This window comes from Mesocricetus auratus, unplaced genomic scaffold (genome assembly GCF_017639785.1).
Source record: "Mesocricetus auratus isolate SY011 unplaced genomic scaffold, BCM_Maur_2.0 Super-Scaffold_100027, whole genome shotgun sequence".
NCBI classification, from domain to species: domain Eukaryota; kingdom Metazoa; phylum Chordata; class Mammalia; order Rodentia; family Cricetidae; genus Mesocricetus; species Mesocricetus auratus.
This window is the reverse complement of record NW_024429208.1, coordinates 20173282-20194587: the sequence shown is the minus strand read 5'-3', so window position 1 is coordinate 20194587 and position 21306 is coordinate 20173282. Positions and strand designations below refer to the sequence as shown.

The 21306-nt window shown below is 37.1% G+C and overlaps 1 protein-coding gene across 15 annotated transcripts in view; it reads left to right on the top strand.

Annotated features, from left to right (window-relative positions):
* Positions 1-21306, top strand: part of Ctnna3 (catenin alpha 3) — a 1429068-nt gene that overhangs the window by 1067851 nt on the left and 339911 nt on the right. For 13 of the 15 annotated variants that reach the window (XM_040732537.1, XM_040732539.1, XM_040732546.1 and 10 more), the window contains one exon: positions 19268-19468. In XM_040732537.1, the coding sequence (XP_040588471.1) occupies positions 19268-19468 (201 nt within the window). Of the gene's footprint in view, positions 1-19267; positions 19631-21306 lie in introns of those variants that run through there. The other 2 variants (XR_005871457.1, XM_040732552.1) reach the window with 2 other exon arrangements.

Below are 21306 nucleotides of genomic sequence, written 5' to 3'. Positions count from 1 at the left end.
TTTATCAATGCTGGGTATTGAAATCAAGGCCATAGCCTTGTGAGCCTAATGCTCTGTTGCTGAGATATAATTCCAGTTCCAGACATATACAACATTTAATAAAGTGTTCAGATTTCACATACATGCCCCTCTGTATTCTCACTATAACCCAGTTCCTCATCCTTGGCGGTAATCAGAAGTATTTGTTGAAATTGCATGTAAATATGTAATATATTGAGGATGAATATGTAGCGAGACCATTCAGGGTGGTACATATCTGTAATCCCAGCACTGAGAGAATAGGAGTAGACAGATCACATGGTATGGCTAGCCTGGGCTACAGGGAGTAAGTCTGTCTCAATATAGTCCAGGTGATAAAGAGTATTTTGTGAGACAAAGTCTCCTATTCCCAAGTCAGTGTTATTTATGTATCAATTATATAAATGAGAGGGGAGGTAGATAGGATTTTAATTTTAGTTTCCATGCAGTAATTACAAAGAAAATATAGAACGAGAGTGTGTCTCATGGGAATGATGGTTTGATATCTGAGACCAAAATATAGGAGATCATCCATTTCAACAGGGGGATGATGTGCTCAACTTTAGTATAAAGTTAACTTCCATGACTAGGAAAGTGGGATTCTCTAAGGTATAAACCCCATAGTAACCTTGCTTACTACAAAGGCTAGACTGCTTTATTTTCATGTGGAGAGATGCTGTTTTAGAAATTAATCAATAGAATTGACCAGTATATGTAATATTCTTGGAGAACATAAAAATAATTTCAATTAGGCAACTCATTTCTTAGAATGTTTTCAAATTTTGCTCTTACCTAGGATTTGTTCTATGCCATAAATTTCCTTTTTTTTAAAATTCCATATAACATAACAACTCTGTTAATGAACTGTAATGGCTGGGCAGATTTTTCTGAATATATGGGAATTGATTTATACAATTCTTTGTACAATTGTTTATCAATTAATGTATCCTTTTTTGTTTTGTGGGTTTTGTTTTGTTTTGTTTTTTTAATTTTAAATAGCTTGTTTTACATGTCAATTCCAGTTCCTTCTCCCTCCCCTCCTCCCGCACCCCCCCCACCATGTTCCCAGCCTCCCACCCTATTGCCAATTCCTTCCACATAGGGGATATCTAGAGTCTGTCATTTCACTCAGGGTAGGGTCCAGGCACTTCCCTAAGAGTCCAGGCTGAGAGAGCATCCCTCTTTGTGTTATGGACACACGATGTCTGTTTGTATTCCAGAGATAAACACTGATCCACTGCTCAGGGCCCCATAGGTTGCCCAGGCCTCCTCACTGACTCTCACATTCGGGGAGTCTGGATCAGTCCCATGCTGGCCTCCCAGCTGTCGGTCTGGGGTCCAAGAGCTCTCCTCTGTTCAGATCAGCTGTCTCTGCTGGTTTTGCCAGCCCATTCTTTGCCAATTTGCTCTTATCTCCTCTCTCTCTGTCACTGGGTTCCTTAGGTCCAGTTCAGTGTTTAACTGTGGATGTTTGCCTCTGCTTCTATCAGTCACTGGATGAAGGCTCCAGGATGGTTATAGACATCAAATTCATTATCAGGAATGGGCATTCGAGGTGGTCTCTCCACTATTGCTTAGCTTGCCAATTGGTATCATCCCTTTAGATCACTAGAGGTCACACTGGTGCCTGGTCTGTCTTCTAACCTATGATTCCTTCTTCCCCCGAATCTACCCCCCCACTCAACCTTCCTGTTCCCCCATGACCTACTCTCTCTTCCTCTTCTCCCCCTCTCTTCTTCCAAGCCCCCACTCCCCCACACCCCTCACCGTGTTCCCCATTTGTTCAGAGGATCTTAACTCATTCCTCTTCTCTTGGGTACCATGCATATCTCTTAGGTTCTTTCCTGTTTCCCAGACTCTCTGTCAGTGGAAGTGCAGACTGGCACTCTCCTGATCCATGTCTAAAATCCATATATGAGTGAGTACATACCATGTTTGTCTTTTTGTGACTGGTTACCTCACACAGGATGGTTTCTTTCAGGGCTATCCATTTACCTGCAAATTTCAAGATTCCATTGTTTTTTTCTGCTGAGTAATACACAAGTTTACCACATTTTCTCTATCCACTCTTCAGTTGAGGGGCATCTAGATTGCTTCCAGGTTCTGGCTGTTACAAATAATGCTGCTATGAACATAGTGGAGCAGATGTCCTTATTGTGTGAATTTGCCCCTTTTGGATATATGCCTAAGAGTGGAATTGCTGGATGTTGTGGTAGATTGATTCCCATTTTTCTGAGGAATCTCCATACTGATTTCCAAAGTGGCTGTATGAGTTGGCACTCCCACCAGCAGTGAAGGACAGTTCCCCTCTCTCCACATCCTCTGCAGCATAAATTGTCTTCGGTGATTTTGATTTTAGCCATTCTGACATGAGTAAGATGGTATCTCAAAGATGTTTGGATTTGCATTTCCCTGATGGCTAAGGATGTTGAGCACTTTCTTAAGGGTCTCTTGGCCATTTTAGCCTCCTCTATTGAGAATTCTCTATTTAGTTCTGTACCCCACCTTTTAATTGGATCCTTTGGTGTTTTGGGGACTTGCCTCTGAGTTCCTTGTAAATTTTGGAGATTAGCCCTCTGTCAGATATGGGGTCTTTTCCCATTCTGTGGACTACCTTTTTTTCTTGTTGACTGTGTCCGTTGCCTTACAGAAGCTTTTAAGTTTCAGGAGGTCCCATTTGTTAATTGTCAATCTCAGTGTCTGTGCCACTGGCATTATGTTCAGGAAGTGGTCTTCTGTACCAACTCATTGATGAGTATCTCCCAATTTCTTTTCTAAAAGTTTCAGTGTGGCTGGATTTATGTTGAGATCTTTGATCTATTTGGACTTAAGTTTTGTACAAGGCGATAAACATGGATCTATCTGCAGTCTTCTGCATACCAGTACCCAGTTATGTCAGCACCATATGTTGAAGATGCTTTCTTTTTTCCATTGTATAGTTTTAGCTTCTTTGTCAAAAATCAAGTGTTCATTGGTGTAGGGTTAAAATCAGGGTTTTCAATTCGGTTCCATTGGTCTACCTGCCTATTTTTGTGCCAATACCAAGCTGTTGTCAGGACTATAGCTCTATAATAGAGCTTGAAGTCATGTATGGTGATGACTCCTGAAGTTCCTTTATTGTATATGGTTGTTTTGGCTATCCTGGGCCTTTTGTTTTTCCATATAAAGTTGATTATTGTTCTTTCCAGGTCTGTGAAGAATTGTGCCAGAATTTTGATAGGGATTGCATTGAATCTGTAGACTGCTTTTGGCAAGATTGCCATTTTTATTTTGTTGATCCTACCAATCCAAGAGCATGGGAAATCTTTCCATTTTCTGGTATCCTCTTTGATTTCTTTCTTTAAAGACTCAAAGTTGTGATATACAGGTCTTTCACTTCCTTGGTTAACATTATCCCCAGATATTGATGCTGTTTATGGCTATTGTAAAGGGTGATATTTCTCTGATTTCTTTCTCAGTCACTTCATCATCTGTATATAATAGGGCCACTGTTTTTTTTTTAGTTTACCTTGTATCCTGTCACTTTGATGAAGGTGTTTATCAGCTCTAGGAGTTCCCTTGCAGAGTTTTTCAGGTCACTTATGTAAACTATCATATCATCTGCAAATAGTGAAAGCTTGACTTCTTCTTTTCCTATTTGTATCCCCGTGATCTCCTTTTGTTGTCTTATTGCTGTAGCTAGAACTTCAAGTACAATATTGTCGAGATATATAGTGGACAGACTTGTCTTGTTCCTGATTTTAGAGGAATTGCTTTGAGTTTCTCTCCATTTAGTTTGATGTTAGCTGTTGGTTTACTGTATATTGCTTTTATTATATTCAGGTACGTTCCTTTTATCCCTGATCTCTCTAGGACCTTTATCATGAAGGGGTGCTGGATGTTGTCAAAGGCTTTTTCAGCATCTAGTGAGATGATCATGTGGTTTTTCTTTCGCAGTTTGTTTATATGGTGGATTACATTGATAGATTTTCTAATGTTGAACCATCCCTGCATTCCTGGAATGAAGCCTACTTGATCATGGTGGATGGTTTTTCTGATATGTTCTTGAATCCGGTTTGCGAGTATTTTATTGAGTATTTTTGCATTGATGTTCATGAGAGAAATTGGTCTATAGTTTTCTTTCTTAGTTGTGTCTTTGTGTGGCTTGGGTATCAAGGTAATTGTAGCCTCATAAAAAGAGTTTGGCAGTGAGCCTCCTGCTTCTATTGTGTGGAATACTTTGAGGAGTATTGGAATTAGCTCTTCTTTGAATTTCTGGTAGAATTCTGCACTGAAGCCATCTGGTCCTGGGCTTTTTTTGTTTGGGAGACTTTTGATGTCTGCTTCTATTTCATTAAGGGTTATAGGTCTGTGTATATTGTTTATCTGCTCTTGATTTAGTTTTGGCAAGTGATATATATCGAGGAAATTGTCCATTTCCTTTAAATTTTCAAATTTTGTAGAGTATAGATTTTCAAAGTATGCCCTGATGATTCTCTGGATTTCCTCAGAGTCCGTTGTTATGTCTCCTTTTTCATTTCTGGTTTTGTGAATTAGCATGCTCTCTCTCTGTCTTTTGGTTAGTTTGGACAGAAGTTTGTCTGTTTTGTTGATTTTCTCAAAGAACCAACTCTTTGTTTCATTGATTCCTCTCAAAGTTTTCCTGGTTTCTACTTCATTGATTTCAGCCCTCAATTTGATTATTTCCTGCCGTCTGCTCCTCCTGGGTAAGTTTTCTTCGTTTTGTTCTACAACATTCAGCTGTGCTATTAATTCTCTAGTGTGACTGTTCTCCAGTTTCTTTATGTGGGCACTTAGTGCTATGAACTTTCCTCTCAGCACTGCTTTCAAAGTTTCCCATTAGTTTGCATATGTTGTGTCTTCATTCTCATTGAATTCCAGGAAGTCTTTAATTTCTTTTTTTATTTATTCCTTTACCCAAGGTTGGTGCAATTGTGCATTGTTCACTTTCCATGAGTTTGTAGGGTTTCTGCGATTTGAGTTATTGTTTAATTCTAATTTTAATGCATGATGGTCTGATAAGATACAGGGGGTTATTCCAATTTTTTTGTATCTGTGGAGATTTGCTATGTTTCCTATTATGTGTTCAATTTTAGAGAAGGTTCAATGTGGTGCTGAGAAGAAGGTATACCTTTTGTCTTTGGGTGGAATGTTCTATAGATGTCTGTTAAACCCAGTTGGGTCATAACTTCTATTAGTTCTTTTGTTTCTTTGTTAAGTTTCTATCTGAAGGTCCTGTCTAGCGGTGAGAGTGGACTGTTGAAGTCTCCTACTATTAGTGTATGAGATTTTATGCGTGATTTGAGCTTTAGTAATGTTTCTTTCACGAATGCAGGTGCCTTTGTATTTGGGGTGTACATGTTTAAAATTGAGACTTCATCTTGATGGACTTTTCCTTTGATGAATATGAAATGTCATTCTTCAACTCTTTTGATTTTAATTTGAAGTCTAGTTTGTTAGCTATTAGAATTGCTACACCTGCTTGTTTCTTGGGTCCGTTTGATTGGAAAATCTTTTCCCAACCCTTTACTCTGAGGTAACGTCTGTCTCTGACATTGAGATGTGTTTCTTGTATGCAGCAGAAGGATGGGTTCTGTCTTTGTATCCATTCTGCTAGCCTGTGTCTTTTTATAGGCAACTTGAGACCATTGACATTGAGGGATATTAATGACCATTGATTGATGATTCTTGTTTGTGCTTGATTTATTGGTAGTGAAGTTATTTTGTGTAGTTTCTCCTCCCTTTTTCTTTTGGTGTTTTGTAAAGTGGGATTATATATTGCCTGTGTCTTTGTGAGTGTAGTTATCTTCCTTGGATCTAGGTTTTCCTTCTAGCACTTTCTGTAGATCTGGATTCATGGATACCTTTTGTTTAAATCAGCAATAGAAAGATCAACATGACTCCACCAGAATCTAGGGAACCAACACCAGCAAGACCTGAAAAGCACTACATAGGGGAAGTAGAGGAGACAGACCTTAAAAATTATTTTATGAATAGTGGGTGCTGGTGGGGTCTTTCCATCTCCACTGGTCTCCTTCCTTCCTGAAGCTGAAGCTGGGGACGCTGATACTGAAGCTTAAGCTGAAGCTGGGGTCACCGGAGTTTGGGGCCTGGAAGGGCTGATGTCTTTCCTGTGTGGGCGGGTCTTCTGGATGCCAGGAGCGGTCCAGGTGATCGATTGGAAGGGTGTTGGGCAGGGGATGGGGAGTGTTCTCCCGGAGACCCAAGCTCACCTGAAGTTGGGATTGCTCTATGCCACAAATTTCTAAGATGCCATTTAAAATAATTGCCATATCGGTGCTTTTTTAAAAATCATTATAGGACCCTTGGTTCTGTATTTTGAACCAAGAAATAGCACCCAAATGAATATAATTTTTCCCAAGAATATTCAAGAACTGAAGCTATCCAGTCACAAATGCTGAATGACTTTGCTCTGTTTTATTTATTTATTGTGGAAAATGCACCAGAATACTAGAACACTGCTGACTACTGTCTGGGCCTGCTGATAGTCCTGATGTTCAAGTTGGTAAAATCCTCACAGCTACTGTTTGTTTTTGCACTCAGTGTTTTGCTATTAGATGTTAATAAGCTCTGGGTCTATGGGAAAGGAAGCAATGAGACAATTAACATGAAATCAGCACAAATTAAGAATGGCTGAGGTCTGTTTGACTTTTTCCTCTTGTTTGTATTGTCAAGGTAAGAGTAGTAACAAGTGCAGTAGCCCATTCTTTTGATCTTACTCCAGAAAAGCTCAGAAGTAAGAGTGTTAATCTATTTTGTTAATTGATTCTTCTATAACTATTTCCTAGTCCTGGTGACACTTCTGGAATGCAATCTTAAGGTTCCCTCCACTGTAATAGCTCCATATGGATTCAGCATGTTCATGTTAGGAGAATTCTATCCTTGTGAGCTTTGAAGAATAAAAATTAGCCTCCTAAATAAGAATGAATTATGTCTTATGCCCAATTAATTTGGTGCAAAAACTTGCATTATTTACATTTATATATTATAATAGTATAAACATTTGCAAATTTTATATGAAATTTCAAAAATAGTTTGATCATATCATTTCCTTTTCCTACCACAGGTGTAGAATATCTGAATAAAATGACTATAGAATTGCCATATTGCCAAATCCCATGAGACCTTAATGTTTATAGTATGGTTGCTGATGAATAAAACTCTATTCAGAGTTAAAATTCAAAACTAAAACTTTATTAAAATTGTAAAGTTATTTGTGTAAAACTCTGTTTTCTAACTACAAATTAAATATATTAGACCTATGTCTCACAACTATTATAATATGCTTACATATTATTATCTAGGATAATTATAATATATATAGTGTGCAGAGTCACATGCCTATAATTCCAGTACTCCGGACACTATATTGGGGAAATACTGGGTTCAGGGTCAGCCTAGGCTGTCTGTACAGCAAATGAAATAATGGGTATATTTCCCAGCAGGCCTGGAACAGAATAAATCTCAAAAAGTTTAACCAACTTGATTTTGTAGAGTATGTGGAAGCTGGCAAGGTGAGGGAAATAGTAGCAAACATTTTCTTATAGCATTTGAAAAGTGGAAGGCTGTTCAACTTTCTACATTCTTACCTACACTTTTTCAGGGAAAGTGTACTAGTAGATGTAAATGCATAAATACCTGTTTTTTGCAGTCCTTAAAGATAAATGCAGAAAGTCTCCATCTTAAAATTTTGTCTTTAATATTATTCTGTGACTAATAGGGGAAAGAAAATGAGTGCTATGGCGCATATATACAGGTCAGAGGACAATCTTGGGCCTGTAGAGTTGGTTCCTTTCTTCCACCATTATGTGGGTTCTGGGAATTAAATCCAGGACACTAGGCTTGCATGGCAAAGCTCTTTATAGATCAATCCATCTCGCTGGCCCCGTTCTAATTGATGAAAAAATATTGATACAATCTATATTTGTCTCATGCTGAGATTATGCATTTTATGTCAGGGTTTACTCTATATTAATCACTCTGTGGGTTTTGATAAGTAAATGTTGACGTGTGCTCATCATTAGTATATCATACAGATGGTTTCACAACTTTGAAAATCTCTAGTGCTTAACTTATGTATTCCACCAGTTATTAGCCACTGGTCATTCAGTGTCTGCATAGCTTATTCTTTGTCTCACACCATACAGTTTTAACCATACGATATTTTTCCCTTTCCATATGAAATTAGTGAGTGCATTTAAGTTTCTCCCATGATAATTCATTTAATCACTTTTTAAATATTCCATTACCTGAATGTTCCACAGTTTGGAGTTTCACATACTAGAGGGTATCTTTGTTGACTCCATATCATGACAATGACAATATTCCTGTACAGAATTTATTGTTCTCAGTATTATGGATTTCAGTGTTTTAATAATAACGTGTAATGTATTCATTTGTGATTACTTGAGGAGATAATGTTTTAAGAATATTTGTATTTTCTTTTTTGAGGCACATTTATAATCTCAGGTTAGACGTATGCTTAGGTCTTTTGCTTGTCATTAAGTTAGGTTTTTGTTGTTTCTTACTGAATGATAATAATTATTTGGAAGCTACACACATGGCTCAGTGGTTAAGAGCACTGTCTGCTCTTCCAACGGACCAGGGTTCCATTCCCAGCACCCAGAGCAGAGAGCACAGGTGATTTTAATTCTTGTTTCAGGGGATCTGGTGCCCTCCTGTGACCCCTATGGTCAACCACTTCACAAAACCCTTACACAAAACACATTTTCTTAAAAAAAAAAGAAAGAATTATTTGTAAAACTGTGATTCTGGTCTTCCCTTTTACATACGTCTTGTAAATATATTTTGGTCTATTCTTTGTTCCACAATGGTCCCTTGCCAACCCAGAAAATTTTCATTTGTTGAAGCCCAACTTACTATAAACCCTTTATTGTACTTTTGGTAGAGCTTGTATAATCACAGCAATGGGAAGAAACTAGAAATTAGAAGACCTGTGTATGTGCATCATTCTCAAAGTAGTACTTGCCTAAGTCTTTCAGAGCCATTAATCATTGGGACTAAATCCGAACTAAAAAGAAATTTTGACTGTCATTAAATACAAACAAATAACAATCATCTCTCACACAGCTACATTCATTTACTTTTTCATTTCATGACTTTTTAATGAGAAAGAGAAAAAAACTTGCTGTGTTTTGGTTATTGTTTCTGGAACAATTTATCTGTGTGATGAGTTTTAAGTGAACAGATGGAGATGCAGGTATATAAAGATGAAAATCATCTAGTTGTAATTAAACTCAGCTTCACTCTCCAAACCCACATATACCAAGAAAACTGAGCTCAACTTAAACTTTCCAGTTTATTTATGTCATTTTATTTTGCTTTTGAAAACAGAAAACCAAGAAGCAGCAGTATCCATTCTTGTTTTTTGTCTCCTCAGAATTATTATTACTACTATTATTATCATTATTATTATTATTATTATTATCATCATCATCAACAACAACATCATCATCGTCGTTGTCATCACTATCATCATCATCATTTTTACAGACCCAGGTATCTGGTGGGGCGCTAAAGGATACTGTACTCTTTCTCAGTTGATGATCTACAGTTCAGCTTCCTTTCCCTTCAGGCTTTGTCACTGTTTTAGTCAGAGCCCACACTGAGTCGGGAGAAAAAAATCTTACGTCTCAGCACAGTGTCATGTTTGCAAATAAAATATGCTTACAGTCTCAATCTATTGTATGGGCTGTTGATTTATAAGATTGTATTATGGAGGCCAAATAATGACAAACTAACTTATTTTCATTGTACTTTTTTTCTACATGCCTGGAAGCAGTGAAGTTGACCTTTGCGTTCTGGCTTTTATTAGAGAAAACTAAATCAGTGAGAGAAATATAATATGGACATTTCTGTAAATGCCATTTGAAATCTCATTGCAATCGTTTTCTTCAGTGATGGAAGGTGGAGTCATCCTGAGAAGTGGGCAGGGGAGGAAGTGATTCTTAGTGACAGATCAGTTCCATTTAGCCCCATTTAGGGTTCTTCTTCAGCAAAACAGAAATCACCCTTTGCCTTCTAGGATGGCCACAACTAATCGATGGGAATTGCCTGTAGTTCAGCAATTTCCTACTCTTGAAATAGTAATGCGTTGGTGGCCACATCAGAATGCTGTACTCTCACGTCCTGCCACAGACAAGTGGCTAGCTATTCTGGAAGCTCAGACCACCTTCCTTCTGTGTCAGCTTTTCAAATCACCGTATTCTCTATTCTTGATCTGTACCAACACACTTTAAATAGCATTTTTAAATTATCTAATTCCTGAGACCAGATGAATCTGCTGTTGAAAAAGAAAAACTGAAGGAGAGATAGAACTCTAAACAATTTTGTAATACGTAATGGAAACACCCTTCATAGAGGTGTTCAGAAATTGATCAGTGAGCATTTGATATGGTATATTTGATTTTTAAAAACTCCTAGATTTTTACGGGCTATTTATCTGCATAAAACCTTAAGTTAGCCGGGCGGTGGTGGCACATGCCTTTAATCTCAGCATTCGGGAAGCAGAGGCAGGCAGATCTCTGTGAGTTCGAGGCCAGGCTGGACCGACAGCCTTCAAAACAATACAGAGAAACCCTGTCTCGTAAAAACAAACAAACAAACAAACAAACAAAAAAAGAAGTGAAAACCCTTAAGTTATTCACAAAGACTTTTTAACTTCATAAGATTTCCTGACAGCACAAAAAAATATCAGTTTAATATTCTGATATTGTTTGTATGTGGAAGGTATGTAACATTTTTATTTTCTTTTCCTATAATTCTACATTTAAATTTTTATACCAATACTATTTCTACCACTCTGTGAAGTTTTCAAGATAATTGGAAGGTGTAACAATAATGGAAAAGTTACAAAACTTATATTTCATACTATATTTACATGTAATTCTGAAGGTTATCCAAATTCAACATCTTTGGGATGACAGTCTCAGACTAACTCTAGTTATATGCTTCTTGTCTTTTATTACACTGTTATATTTTCTTATTGAATATGGTCATATGAGAAGTTATATATGAAGTTACATATATAATTCTTCAGTATAACATCATGGCTTAATTAAAGTACAAAAAATAGTCACAAGCAATCTGAAACTCCAAACCAAGAAGAGAGAAACATACTGATCTGATTTGATTCCCTAATTTAACTAATGCTGTGACTACCACACACATCAGTATTCCACAGAAGAGATGACCCTCCAATTCACTGTTCCTGTGTATAATTTGTCTATTTACTCCAAACCGAACTCAGTAGGAAAAATAATTTGTGATGGGTATAATTTCATCTTAATTAAACAAATTACAGAGTTTATTAGATAATTAATCTTCTGAGAATGAGCATTGTTCTTCCTAAGTATTAATATACTGTATTTACTGAGCAAAACTATCAATGCAATCTATTTTAAGACCACCTACTAAACAGAGATTGCGTGCATATGTATTGTGCTTTAACATACCTTATGAATGTACATGAAAATGAGAGGTTTTAATGCATCATTAAAATGCACTTATGGACTTTCAAAAATGTAATTTTTTGCTTTCAACTAAACTTTTATCCCATTACATAGGAGATATTACAGTAATGTTTGCACATGCTTCCTGTTGAAATTGGACCATCACTGTGATTACTGTGCCTTTATGATATATTCATAAGAGTATGCTACAGATTAGTTTAAAAGCTTGGTTAATTTATAATTTAATGTTTTCAGTGTTTAATGTTTTTCTTGTAAGGTTTTTTAATCAAAAAGTGCACACTGGCTGAATGACTAAATAAACAAAATATATCTATTTTTGTGTTTAATAAACACATCTGAGTCAGCATGTTAGCTCATGCCTTTAATCCCAGCACACAAGAGGCAGAAGCAGGCAGATCTCTCTGAGTTTGAGGCCAGGCTTGTCTTCAGAGTGAGTTTCAGTACAGATAGGACAGTTACACAGAGAAACACTGTCTCAGAAAACAAAACAAAACAAACAAACAAACAAACAAAAAACCCAAAGCTTTATATGTAGACACCACTTTAGCATAAGAGGATGGACAAAATACTCTGATCAAATTGAACCTGGAAGCAAGTAGTTTATGCTATCTTAACATCTAACAAAACTGATTTTAATTAAAACTGATTAAGATTAATAAGAAAGGATGCTTCATTCTAATCAAAGGAGCAGTTAGGAAAGAGGACATTTCTATCCTAAACACAAATACACTGAAGGTTCACACAGTATCATAAATAATATACTACTGCATTTAAGGATACACAGTAATATTAATATATCAAGAGTAGATAATTACAAACACTGCTTTGTCCAATACACAGGTCATCTGGACAAAAGTAAGGAAAGATCAAAATTAACATTAAAGGGCCTTACCAGACATTTACAGAATTATTTCAACCAAATACCAACCAATATACATTTTTCTCAGCAGCTCATGGAAGTTTTTCTAAAATATATTAAATTTTGGGAAACAAGACATATTTTAAAAATTAAAAAAGAAGATTGAAATGATTCTTTGTATCCTCCCTGATCACAATGAAATACAACTTAAGACTGACAGCAAATAAATCTCCAGTAAATACATAAGCCCACCGAGGTTAAATAATGAATAATGAATAGGTTGAGGAAAAAATTCAGGGAGAAAAAAATCCTATAAGTGAATGAAATTTTTAAAAAATGATACAACAAAACTTCTGGAGCATACTGAACTTAGCTCTATGATGAAAATGTATAGCTTTAAATACTTACAATCAAAGAATCAGAAATAGCACATATAAATGATGTAACCCAAAATTTTGGGAAATGAAATCAAACCCAGATAACCACAAAAAATGATAAAAATCAGAACAAAAATCAATGAGATAGAGACAAAGGAAAAATACAAACAATCAAGAAATCTTAAAGCTGATTCTTTGAGAAGATAAATAAGATTGACAGATCCTTGACCCAACTAACCAGAAGAAAGGACCACAAATTAAAGAATTAGAAATGATTACAGAAACATTTCAACCAACACCAAATAAGTTCAGTATATTCTAAGTGAATATGTTAAAAACTTATACTCAATTAAATGGAAAGCCTAAAAGAAATGAATGAATTATTCACCCACAGCATCAAATTAAATCAGAAGGGATTCAACAGCCTAAACAGAATAGAAACAAATGAGGGGATTGAAATAATAATAAGTAAATGCCTTCCAGCTATAAAATGTCAGGATCATATGAATTCATAGCCAAATTTGACCAGATTTCCAAACAATATTTCTTAAACTAATTTTAAAAGCCAAGTGTCATATTGTTACCAGAACCATGGAAAGATACAAGAAAATAAAATGGTACCGGACAATATCCTGATGAACATACACTCAGAAATGCTTTAAAAAATACTTGCAAACAGAATACAGACACATATCAAAAAGATTATCCACCATGACCAAGTAGGCTTTATTCCTGAAATTCAGGAATGATTCAACATACAATAAATGTAAGAAACCCCATAAAGTGACTTAGGGACAAAAGCAACATGATTACTTTAACAGATGAAAGAAAAGCCTTTGACAAAAATCTAGCATGACTCCATGTTAAAAGTCCTAGGCATGTAAGGCTTGAGGGACTATATGTCAATATATATAAACCCACAATGAACATAATCCTAAATGGATAAATACTTGAAGAAATTCCAGTAAAGTCAGGAATGAGGTAGAGATGTCTATAGATCCCTATTCCTTTTCAGTATTTTGCTTGAATTCTTTGCTTGATAAATAAGGTAAGAGAAAGAAATCAAAGGACTATCAACAGGGAACAAACAAATCAAACTATCCCTTTAGTAGATGACATGACATACAATAGAGGTCTCAAAAGTTGTACTGGAAAATTTCTAGAAATGGTGAACAAATTCAGTGGTGTGGCAGGATATAGAATCAATTTGTGGAAATCAACAGCTTTACTATACACAAACCACAAACACATAGAGAAAGAGATCCTGAACACACTACCATTCATGCGAGACTGAAATAAAATAGCAACAAATATAGGAAAGCAGATTAAAGGACATATGCAAATGAAAACGTTTAACCTCTGCAGAAAAGGATAAAGACAATACATAATGGAAATATGCTGCATATTGTGTTATGAAATGACCATTTTACCAATAGTCATTTATAGATTCAACACAAGCCCATAAAAATCCTCAACTCTTTCTTCATGAAAATAAAAAAAAAAACTACCCTAAAATTGACCCCTGATAGATAAAAAAAAATTCCTTAGCAAAAGGAACAATGATAGAGGGACAGCCACTCCAGATTTCAAGGTATGTTACAGAGCCATAGTAATAAAAGCAGTATGGTAGTAGAAGCAAAAACAAACATGTAGATCAACAGAACAAAATCAGAGACCCAAACATGGGTATGTAAAACTTCAGCTATTTAATCCTTAGCTAATATAATAAAGTAGGATAGAGGGGAAAAAAGGAAAGAGTGCCAGGATTTCCCAATGTAAAGAAATAAAATTAAAATTGTATGTATAACCTTGCCCACAAATACAAGAACAAAACAAAACAAAACAAAAAACCAGACCTAGTTGTGATAATTGAAACTTCTAGAAGAGGAGGACACTGAGATGAACTAACCTGAAAGTTTCCTCCCTAAGTATTAGCTTTCGTGGTACCAGAAGGTGCCACGCAAGCTTCCAAAGAAGGAAAGCAACCAGTAGTCCTACCTAACTATGATGGTGTGAGCCACAGAAATGGCGAGCATTGCATGATAAAGGGTGAAGTATTGGCATGCATACCTTGTGGGAACCAAATGCTCTTTAGCTGAACTTAAGACATGTTCAACAAGAGGGACATCATGTCTGTTACTGGAAACCTTGACAACTACCCAGAACTAATGAAACTGTGGATCTTCGAAGAAAACATATAAACCACCCCTTTATCAAACCAGCATTTCTAACTACTTTCTAAGTATTTGTCCTTCTCACCTCAGATAAATATAGTCCTCACTTCTCATCAATGAAACTTACAGAACAAAACAACCAATTACAATGCAGAGTTGTGGAGCCTAGTCCCAATGGATACATTTGCAAATTACCTCCATATGTCACTCAGGGATCAGGGAAAAATACAGAAAGAGAGTAAGAACCAGAGGATCAGATAATTTGCTGTGAAATTGAGTCTCCTAGGAATGTCAGAAGCTACATCCCTACTATCTTACTAACATGATTGTCCAAACATGCGCAGAACAAGGATGACAACAATGGAGATGCTAGAGTTCATGGGGAAAGCCCACGAGGTGTCCACCCTACACAAAAAATTACAGACAACTAAGGGATGCTGAGAGTGGAAAAATGCCCTCCAAGGAAGAGCATATCAGTTGGTTAACGGATACCAAATGTTCACCACTGAAAACATATATACAAATAGGACTATACAGACTGAGATGGTTATATTTTGTAATACATAAATACATATATATGTATTGAGTATACTGTATATATTCATATATGTATTTAGGAATGCATGTATGCATATAACAGCATATACATATGCATACATGCATGTAACAAATATGCATATAACAACAATTAATAAAATGAGAGGCCATGAATTTAAAAGAGAGAAAGAATGGTTATATGGGAAGTTTCGGGAGAAAAAATGAAGGGAAGATGATGTACTTATATTTTAATCTCAAAAATGAAAGAAAGAATTGAAACAATAGTGCAAGAACATGCTAACCATAAGAGTGGGCAGTGCAGTTATACCAAAGTTTTAAGATGCCCACAGAAAGAGTAAAAAGAAAAACAATTTAAAAAACACATGTAAGTGAAGCTCGGAATGTCTGCAATGGAGCAGTAGGGTTCACTGACAATATTCTATGGTAGCTTTATTATTATTATTCAACTGTAGCAGGTTTGTCCTACATGTCCAGAGACTACTTTTTTTTTTTTTTTTTTTTTTTTTTTTTGGTTTTTACGAGACAGGGTTTCTCTGTATTGTTTTGGAGGCTATCGGTCCAGCCCGGCCTCGAACTCACAGAGATCCGCCTGCCTCTGCCTCCCGAGTGCTAGCATTAAAGGCGTGCGCCACCACCGCTCGGCCAGAAACTACATTTAACTTGCGATTATGTAGAAAATAGCATTGTATTCCTGCCCATAGTCTTCTTTCATGGTTTAAGTATACATTAAGAGGGAAATATGGCTATGATTAACTTACAGCCTATGGTTTACTTACATTGGCATGGACAGTCAACATATGTTCACAAATACATCCAAGAGAAACAGGAGAGAGAGGTCAGAAAGGTTAATAAGAGTTTACGGGATACAGAGGTCTTTTTTTTTAACCATTTTTGTATATGTTGATAAATAATCGAGACTTCAATTATCTTGTGTGAGCATTCCTGCGATCAAGCCTGAAGCTAAATCACTAGTTTTGAAATTCTTTTAATTTCTTATAAACATCATGTGCATGGCAACGAATGGCTGTTATTCCAGCACTTGGGGAGCTGAGACAAAAGAATGGAGAATTCAGGGCCCACCCAGGGCTTAATGAATTAGACCCTATTTCAAAAACACAAAAATCCAACAACAAAGACTAAAACCTGAAACAAAAAAGATCATTGCTTATACTTGTTGGTATTATACATTATTTCTTCATACTATCACCTTTTATTTGAGATTATTAATAATTTTATAGAGAAAATTGTTTTCTGATCATGACTAAAATCTCCTTGCTCTTTTTTGACACTCTAACCTTGTCAGGTTGGGCAATTCTCTCTGTCTCTCTCTCTCTCTCTCTCTCTGTCTGTCTCTCTCTCTCTGTCTCTCTCTCTCTCTCTGTCTCTCTCTCTCTCTGTCTCTCTCTTTCTCTGTATGTATGTGTGTGTTCACAGACTTGAGAAATTGTTGCTTTACAATACAAAGATTTTAGTTTGGGGAGTTGGAGAGATAGCACCGTGTTAAGAATGCTTGCTTCTTTTTCAGAATTCCCATCATCCTTTTTTTCTATTTTCTTTTTTTAATTATTATTATTTTAATTTTAAATAGCTTGTTTTACATGTCAATCCCAGTTCCCTCTCCCTCCCCTCCTCCTGCACCCCTCCACCATCCACCCCCCCAGCCTCCCACCCCATTGCCAATTCCTTCCACATAGGGGATATCTAGAGTCTGTCATTTCACTCAGGGTAGGGTCCAGGCACTTCCCTAAGAGTCCAGACTGAGAAAGCATCCCGCTTTGTGTTATGGACACACGATGTCTGTTTGTATTCTAGGGATAAACACTGATCCACTGCTCAGGGCCCCATAGGTTGCCGAGGCCTCCTCACTGACACATTTGGGGGTTCTGGATCCGTCCCATGCTGGCCTCCCAGCTGTCGGTCTGGGGTCCAAAAGCTCTCCCCTGTTCAGATCAGCTGTCTCTGCTGGTTTTGCCAGCCCATTCTTTGCCAATTTGCTCTTAGCTCCTCTCTCTCTGTCACTGGGTTCCTTGGGTTCAGTTCAGTGTTTAACTGTGGGTGTTTGCCTCTGCTTCCATCAGTCACTGGATGAGGGCTCCAGGATGGTTATAGACATCAAGTTCATTATCAGGAATGGGCATTCAAGGTGGTCTCTCCACTATTGCTTAGCTTGCCAATTGGTGTCATCCCTTTAGATCACTAGAGGTCACACTGGTGCCTGATCTGTCTTCTAATCTATGATTCCCTCTTCTCCCTATTTTACCCCCCCACTCAACCTTCCTGTTCCCCCATGACCTACTCTCTCTTCCTCTTCTCCCCCTCTCTTCTTCCCAGCTCCCACTCCTCCCCACCCCTCGCCATGTTCCCCATCTGTTCAGAGGATCTTGCCTCATTTCTCTTCTCTTGGGTACCATGCATACGTTTTAGGTTCTTTCCTGTTTCCAAGACTCTCTGTCAGTGGAAGTGCAGACTGGCGCTCTCCTGATCCATGTCTAAAATCCATATATGAGTGAGTACATACCATGTTTGTCCATCATCCTTATCAGGTGGCTTTCACCAGTCTCCAACTCCAGAGGATCAGTGCCCTCTTCTGGCCTCTGAGAATGTCTAAATGCACATACATGTACCTACCCATCTCCATGAACATAAATAATAAATATTTAAAACATTATAGACTTATTTAATTATCTGCTGGCTAAATGAAATGCCACATTTTTATTCTTCTATATACTTATCAAAGATGGTAGTTTTTAAATTTATGCCCTTATATAATATTCTCTTATTCAGAACTAAATATCATATAATTATTTGTTCTATTTTTATTTTAATATAAAACACCTTCAATTTGTACTTGTCCCTCAAATGTCAAACATAGTCTACTGCCCCTAGCACTTAAAATAATGCATGATCAATACAGTTCTGTCTTTTATTGCCCTTGGTGGTTTAATTATTTTATAGTACAGCTTTTAACTCTTTGTGTAAGACTAGCTGGTCTTGAACTCCCATTCTTCTTGGTTCGGCCTCCCAAGTCCTGGGATTTTAGGTGTGTATCCCCATGTCAGGCAAAATCCCAACCACCCACCCCCTCTCTGTCTCTGTCTCTGTCTCTGTCTCTGTCTCTGTCTCTGTCTCTGTCTCTGTCTCTGTCTCTGTCTCTGTCTCTCTCTGTCTGTCTGTCTCTCTGTCTCTCTCTGTCTCTGGTGTGTGTGTGTGTGTGTGTGTGTATGTGTGTGTGTGTGTGTGTGTGTGTGTGTGTAGGTGCACATCTATTCATTAGCAGGCAAGAATTTGTTGTTGGACTCTTTCTTTTTATCATTGCCCCCTTTATTTTTTGAGAGAGAGTCTCTCTCTGAGTTTGGAGATCACTGATTTGTTTGTTATTTTTCTATACTGGCTTCCTGAAATCCCCTGTGATCTCCCTGTCTCCGTCCCCAGCTGTGGTTACATACATAGCTGTAGTGCCCAGATGTTAAGTAAGTCTTGGTGATCCAAACTTGGACCTTTCTATTTGTACAATAGAATTTTCCCAGCTGAGCTATCTTCCCATCCCTGAAACCTTTATGTTCAAAAGTAAATTTTACATTTTATGGCAGTTACTACTAGTAAGTAGAGAGATGAAATGGAAAAATACATGTAGCTTTACTTCATAATTAATTCTCAGCACCCTGAGTAACGTGGTGTGTCTTAATAAAAAGTTAGCAATAGTGCAGTATGTTATATTTGTGTGATCAAAACACACGCAGATACTTAATTTGCTCTGTTTCTTTACAGAAAGCCACATCCTGGAAGATGTCAACAAATGCATTATAGCCTTGAGGGACCAGGATGTTGATAACTTAGACAGAGCCGCTGGGGCCATCCGAGGAAGAGCTGCAAGGGTAGCTCACATCGTCACAGGTGAAATGGACAGCTATGAACCAGGCGCTTACACCGAAGGTGTGATGAGAAATGTCAACTTCCTCACAAGCACGGGTGAGTCTCGGTCTGCCAGGACAGCTGCACAGCTCCTCACATGTGAATCTGCGTAGCAACTGAGTATCAACACCTAGGAAGATGAAAGGTCTCAGGCTGTGTCACTTGATTCTACACACAGCGCATCCCTGTACCATCTAATTGGTGTTTGGTATTCTGTCGGTATGTGATTTGAAACTTATCCCGGTGGGGGGGGGGGAATATATATATATATATTCATTGAAAAAAAGGTCTTTTTAAATACATGCATTACTCCCAGGCCTTAGCCACTTTTGAGTGTTTATTAATGTTAGAGATGTTTAGAGCTATAATTAGGCCAGCATGGGGTTAAGCATGCAGTAGTTTGCAGGCTTTCAATTGGCTATATTATTGGTACCCCTGGGTTTCTTATTATTTAACCATAGCAGGTTTTTCCTCTGTATCCAGAGACCTGCTGGCTACTTTTAACTTGCAGTTCTATGGAAAATAGCTTTCTATTCTTGCCCAAATTCTTTCATTGTTTAAGAAATATATAATACATGACTGTTTTGGTTGCAGTATTCAAGTGATTATTTTCTAAAATTGGGCAGAGAACACTTTGAGTCACTCAGTATAATGACATTTTCCTTTCAAATACTATTGTTAACAATTCTCCAAGAGAAATATAGGATTCACGAACAAGGACGGCAGCCAACAATTTTTATAGATCATATGGCAGAGTCCCCTCCTAGGAACACCCTTTGTGAATCTGAAAATCTTGTGTATTTTCAATGCCTCATATATATTGCCTCTTCAAAATAGATTGATGTTGTATTTGGTAGTCCTGCAGATTCCATATTGAAATCATACTCTCTTGAGAGATAGATAGGGCATGTCGACTTTGAAAACTTTTCCTATTGTTTGTGAAAAGAGAAGAATGGACAATACTTTCAATTTTTTCACTTTATTTTACATGTTTAGCTGTTTTGTTCTTTCACCATGTATATGTGTGCCCCCCAAGCCCAGAAGAGGGCATCAGATCCCCTGGAACTGGTGTTGCAGACAGTGTGATCCACTATGTGGATGCTGGAAATTGAATGTAGGTCCTTTGCAAGATCAGCCAGTGCTCTCCTCTGCTGAGTCATCTCTCCATCACTGATAGGTGATCTTTAAAACAAAGCAAAGCAAAACAATAACAGCAACAATAACAAAACATTCCTTTCATTTTAAATTTTGACGCTCTCTTGAGCTGTTTTAAGGAGAATACACCCTTTGTTGATAACTTTCTTATCTTCTCTTTAAACATTCTTTTAAATTAATGAAATGTTCTGAGAAGAGGTGGTAAAGGCACATTTGTAACTTTTGATATTAAACTGATATTTCCCTACCCACTCTTCAAAGATATTTGTGTAACAAATCGAGCACATAGTCAGTTATGGTGGTTCATTCTTGCAATCCCAGCCCTCAGACTAGGCAGGCATGGATCCTGAGGCAGAGTATTGTCATGAATTCAAGGCCAGCCTGTGCTACAGTTTGAGAACCTGTTTCAAAACAAACAAGAAGAATTGAGAGCATATTAGTTGCTCCTTCCATTGTGTGGAAATATGTGTACTTGCTTTGGAAGTTGGTGTCTTAAAATCATTTAATATCTCTTTCTACACAATTCATTTGATCAAATCAAGTACTTGCCATCTATGTCCACTTTAAGGAAATAAGAGTTTATTCTGCATTTTGAGTAACCATAGTCAAGGAACACACATTTACCTTACCCCCAAATGTCATGCTCCAAATTTGAAGCAGTTTCTTGAAATTGTACAGTTTTATAGAACAAAGATTGTCATAAATTGAGGTAAGTTTAGAATACATTGGTGACTCCACCA